This window comes from Alosa alosa, chromosome 3 (genome assembly GCF_017589495.1).
Source record: "Alosa alosa isolate M-15738 ecotype Scorff River chromosome 3, AALO_Geno_1.1, whole genome shotgun sequence".
Classification (NCBI taxonomy): domain Eukaryota; kingdom Metazoa; phylum Chordata; class Actinopteri; order Clupeiformes; family Clupeidae; genus Alosa; species Alosa alosa.
The window spans coordinates 7,963,270-7,969,507 of NC_063191.1; the positions used below are offsets into that span (position 1 = coordinate 7,963,270).

Consider the following 6,238-nt stretch of genomic DNA (forward strand, 5'->3'; position numbering starts at 1 on the left):
TCTCATCAGATATACTAGCACTGGTCAAACACGCTTACACAGACACACACACACACACACACACACACGTATATAAAAGCTTTATGGGTATTTAAGCAATGGTACGGCAAGATTCTCCAATATGATCACAACAACACAGAGCTCTGCTAGGCCCTGGGCAGCATGCACACACCCACCCTTACCACTCTCTTCACCCCCAGCCTAACACTGACTCCAGCATAGGCCCAGCCTACAGTAACACTGACTCCAGCATAGGCCCAGCCTAACACTGACTCCAGCATAGGCCCAGCCTACAGTAACACTGACTCCAGCATAGGCCCAGCCTAACACTGACTCCAGCATAGGCCCAGCCCTACAGTAACACTGACTCCAGCATAAGCCCAGCCTAACAGTCCAGCATAGGCCCAGCAACAGCCCAGCATAGGCCCAGCCACAGTAACATTGACTCCAGCATAGGCCCAGCCTAACACTGACTCCAGCATAGGCCCAGCCTAACACTGACCCCAGCATAGGCCCAGCCTAACACTGACTCCAGCATAGGCCCAGCCTAACACTGACTCCAGCATAGGCCCAGCCAAACACTGACTCCAGCATAGCTTCCAGCCTAACACTGACCCCAGCATAGGGCCCAGCCTAACACTGACTCCAGCATATGCCCAGCCTAACACTGACTCCAGCATAGGCCCAGCCTAACACTGACCCCAGCATAGGCCCAGGCTAACACTGACTCCAGCATAGGCCCAGGCTGTCTTCTGACCACAGGGCTGCCCTGTAGAGCTCTACCAGGCCCTTGGCAGCATGCAGACACCCACCCTCTCCACTGTCCCCACCCTAACCCTCACATTGACTCCAGCATTAGCCCAGCTCCCCTAACCCTAGTAAGTAAGGTAAGGAAACTTTAATTTCCTGGGGGCAATTGGTTTTAACAGCCAGTACAAATATGCCATATGACATCCTACAAGACATATTATCAAAACATGTAAGACACATACTGGAGACAAGTAACATTTAAGATACATACAGAGACAAATAAATAAACAAGGCTATCTTAAATATAAGTATATAAATAGTTTAACGCGATTTGTTAATCAGGAAATGGCGGTGGGGACAAATGAATTCTTAAACCTTGTCCTACATCTTGGCATTGTGGAGATAGCCCGCCCTGGGGAGGAGTCTAAACTCCCAAACAGGGGTGTCTGGGGTCCCAACAACCAAATAAGCTTTCCTGGTCGTTCTGGTGTTAAAGATATGGTGGAGGTCAGTAAAATTAGTGCCAGCAATCTTACTACATATCTTTAACAATGCTCTCCAGTCTGTTTTTATAGACAATGGCCAGCTAATAAAAAAAAAAGGTGAAAACAGACTCAATAAAACAGGTGTAGAAACATCCTCATAAAAGCTAGGATCACGTTAAAGTTCCTCAGTTTCCTAAAAAAGTGCATTCGCTTGGGCTTTGAACATACCTGTCGCATTATGACTCAACATTTAATTCACTGAACCATTTTATCCCTAAGTATTTGTACTCCCCAACCCTTCAACACTGCCCATTTATGACCGCAGAGGAAGAGGGGGTTATGTTTCTAAAATCAATTATCATTCCTTTTGTCTTTTGTCACATGTATGTTTAAAAGGAGTCATTGCACTATGTGCTGACATCACCACCACTGGCCCATGGGTCAATGCTCGTTGTCCCAAGCAAAGAGACATAAGACAGAGAGTCCCCGCAAATTTCAGCATAAGGTGCCCCCTCATGGTGAGATTGACTTTCATTAGCACATAAAACAAACAGAAGTGGGAGAGAGACACAACCCTGGGGTGATCCAGTGTAGGATAATAGGGGCATCAGAGAAAACGTTATTAACTCTCACCCTTTGAGATCTGGAAAGTTAAAAAGTCAACCAGCCATGCTATTAGCCCCAAACAAAATGCTGTAGATCTTTAAAAGCCTATCTGCAAAAAAGGCCATGAGGCTAAATACATTAAGTTTCTAAGAGAAATCAACAAAAATTAGTGCCCCTGGGCCCCAGGCTTCCTGCAAACACCCACCCACCCTCAGACCTAACCCTGACTCCCAAAGGCACTGGCCACATTTTAGATATTCAGTTTGTCCATTTGGAAGATGCATGATAAAACAGATATTTTCATGACTACAATGAGAAATAATGCACTTATCATTGTAACATACAAGTATCTTAGCAAACAGCAAAAATGGATTCAGTAGAAAAAATACCCCTAGAATAGTCTGTTTACCTAACTTACTCAAAAAATAGAGGGTGTTAGTTTAATCAAAGTCCCAGACAATACGTGGTGGTAACATAACCACGTATGTGTGCAGCAGTCAAATGGTGTTGTCTACCATCATGCAACCCTAGCCCATATAACACTGCAATACATTACATTCCCGGACACCTTTACATGACATGCTCACTAATGTTCAGGAGACCAGAGCAGACCAGATACGCCATCATCATGGGACAATGTTAGCTTCCATAGGGCAGCTTTGGTCCGCAACTGGCTATTAGAACACCCGCTTCACTGCACTCAACTTCCCCATACTCCCCCATCTTCACTGCATCAACAATCTCAAACTTTCCATTCTTTGAATCCAATGAAGAGTCTTTCTGCCTGCCGCTGGACCATCATTATTCCCTCTCTCAACGCATAGCCCTTTTACAGGCAATGGGAGGCATGGGGATATTGACCAGGCATCATGTCAGGCCTGGGATCGGCATTCCAGAAAGATATTTTTCCCGGAGCCTTGGACTACAGACATTGCATGTGATGCGTTGTGGCTTGATGTGTGTAAATTAACACCAATACTTGATGTTTGATCCCTGTATGTTTACAGAACTATGACAAAGTACACCTCAATCTGACATAGCCTACCTTGTACAAAGAGAAAAGCAAAAGCCAGATTTGTTTTTATTTATACACACACACTGTGTGCTTATCAATGTGATGGCTTGTGTTACAGTTTTTCTGGAATGTGCTTAAACACATTTTTGTAACTATGGCTTTTTTTTGGCAAAACTCTATTAATAATAAAATGGCAAAACCACTCACTGAGTCTCGCAAAACTAAAAAGCATGTAAACACTGCTTTGCACTCAGCTTGCAATTTTGTACCATACACTTTTGTAATAACTAGAAAAGTAATAATGGCTATTATTTACACTATTTTGCCAACTCTCTGCACACTTTCTCGTGGTGAAAACTGTTTTAGATAATTAGTTCACTCTGCAATCAGCCTAAGCACTTATAGGATAGTTGGCCAGGTAATGTACAATGGGTACAATGGGTGAGCGTGAGAAAAAAACAGATAAAAAACAGTCTACATGTGGGATATTGTCATGTCAGGCCTGGTCGGCGTTTCCAGAATATATTTTTGATTGCGGACTGAGACATTGCATGTGTGATGTAGACAAATTTTGAGAGAGGCGACCCGATGTAGACTGATTTGTTTTGTTTCAGTGAAATGCTATTTTGTGTGTTTGACTTGGAAAACGCGTATTGTTTTGATGTGTGTGGCAAATAAACACTAATACGCAGTTGGGATCCTGTGTGTTTACAGAACTATGACAAAAGTATGACCTCAAACAGCATAGTCTACCTTGTGCACAGAAAGCAAAAAGCCAGATGTGTTTTATTCCTTACCATCAGTGTGTTGTTGGCACATTGTGCTTACTATTGTGATGGCTTGTGTGTTTACTGTAAATCACGAAAACTTCATTTTTACGAAGGTGTGAAAGTTAACCAAAAGGTGTGTTAGCTTTTACCAAAGAACTACAATGTTTTGCGTTGGGTGCAGAGGTTTGCCATTTATTAATGTGAGAGTTTTACAAAAAAATATAGTTACAAAAATGTGCTTAAGCAATCAGAAAAAACTGTAACTGTTTGATCACAGAAAATACCATTTTGGAAGGAATTGGAAAATAAGCTGGACAAATGTACCCATCTACTCCAGTAGCAGTCTATCCTCCTCATTCCTATGACTTTAGCATGTCGTTTGGTTGACAATGGGAAACAGCAGGCTACTCCTGTGAACAATCTCCTGCATCTTCTCCCAGACTCTGAACTTCGGAGTTTGGTGCTTTGCCACGTGATCAGAGCTCACGATACCTCTCTGGATCCTGCAGTACTGGGCTCTGGAATAACATTCCAGGGTGGTGCTGCTGTGGGTTGGTTCAGAACCACAGAAGAGAGAGACAGGGGCAGATCACTCACCTTTCACTGTGCTCTTGTGGCTCTGGAAAATGAATAGAAAGAATATGTCAGCTGTATTTTTTATAATTTAGGTATTTTGGAAACTGTATTTTGGACAGCGGATTGTCTATAATGCTACCAAATCCACCATTACTACACGTTTATAAAATGTATACTCACTAACTAATCATTAGTGCATGTGGCATGTAACAACATACAACATACATCAACAGAATATTGCATAATTTTAAATTAATAACAATTCCTAAACATATTTTAGATATGACTATTTACTATGGGCAAATAGCGAGGCTGGACATGCTGACGGGAAATGTGTTACTGTTACTGTATACTTACCTTCATGCAGTGCATTATAGAATGTAAAACCACTTTTATGGATTTTTATGGACTTGGTGTTTTCTCAAAACTAATGCTGGGATAGATTCAGCACCTCTAAACCCCCTGGTTGAACATCTGAAAAGCTAATGGTAAAAAAATGTGGTACCCAAGCGTGATGGGCTCTCCGTTTCCCGGTTACCGTGGATAAATTAAGGAGGTGTTACCAAGACACCTATAGGAACACAATAAAAATTGGTAAAATTTTTTTTGCAGATTAGGTAAACTCCCTAATGTTATCACGTTAATCACGGTGGTGACTTGATATGTGTGTAAACTAGCCGGCTGTTTTGTTAATAAGAAAAGGGTTTATATTCACGGGGTGCCACCCAGGACGTGTGGCACTGGGTATAACCTGACCCGATAAATGGTGTGTATTGCTCTCTGTAAATGCTGGCCCAACCAACAGCCAAGTAAAGCAAGTATTCTTTGCCTCATCACATGTGTTACCGTACTTCATTGTGAATAAACTGTAAATTGCAATGCTACAAATGATGATCGACATTTTGAAATAGTTTGCAATTGGTTTATAATAGAAACTGGTTTGTTTATAAAGTAGTTGCTGTTATTTGTAAAGTATAAATCATGTACTTAACATATTTTTGGATATGCTTATTTACTATGAACAAACCATTTATAACTGTGAACAAATGCATTACTGATGATAAATTATGCATGAACAAGAACTTACTAATGATAGACAAACCATTAACGATAGTAACAAAAGGCTTAATAAATTATGAACTGTGTGTAGTTATTATAGTGTGCTAACGTAGCGGTTATGTAGTATATTTAATCAAACTAGCTTTCGGCTTAGATCTATGCGCATTCTTGGTGTTGGGATGATGTTGACCAATGGGTGAAGCGTGGGAGCACAGACCCCTATATTACCAGAATGATTACTTCACATTTATGAAGCGATAAGCAATCTAGAGTACACTGCAGTCATTTTGCCTGTCAGCCTACAACATCAAATTCATCGTTGTCATCAGATGTTGAATGGGTATGCATCCATAATAGTGATGTGTTACCGCGCACAACACTGTTAAGCGCCTGTAGGATCAAAATGTTTGGAGAGGCGGAGCGCCTTGCTGCAGAGGAGATAACTTGGTTTAGAATAACTGATTGGTCAGTGACGGTAGTTTACACAATTTGAGCTATAACCCAGCATAACCTGTTCCGACCAAGGTTTGGTTGTGGTCCTCGAACACCATGGTGATAGCGATGCTAAGCAAACCACTTTTGTGTCTAGCATATACCTAGCTGGCGCAACATACCTCGCTAACCCTGTCGGGCTTCGCGTATACCCTGCAGAGAACATTTCGGTACAATATGACCTTCTGATACTGATTATTGAGTTCAGGACCATCACCACCCATTGTTTTGTTGCTGACTAAACATTTGGACGGCTGACAGGACTGCAAAAGATAATATCTTCCTCACTTCCGTGAGACAGACAGAGAAACCTGCATTCCCAAAACGTTTGCTAACCTCTGCAAAAACTGAACAATCCCCTTTAAAACGGTTGTGCCTGCTCAAAACTGGCTTACTGTCTTTGTATCATCTCACAAAGCAGTCTAAATAAAACACTACTGAGCGGTCGGCTAGACACTGCATCAAAAAAATGGAAACACAGTGTT

General features: G+C 41.8%; 1 protein-coding gene across 1 annotated transcript in view; it reads right to left on the reverse strand.

Annotated features, from left to right (window-relative positions):
* LOC125292319 (zinc-binding protein A33-like) overlaps nucleotides 1–6,238 on the reverse strand; it is a 15,512-nt gene that overhangs the window by 3,678 nt on the left and 5,596 nt on the right. The window contains exon 5 of the mRNA XM_048239532.1: nucleotides 4,224–4,245. Within this exon, the coding sequence (XP_048095489.1) occupies nucleotides 4,224–4,245 (22 nt within the window). The remainder of the gene's footprint in view (nucleotides 1–4,223; nucleotides 4,246–6,238) is intronic.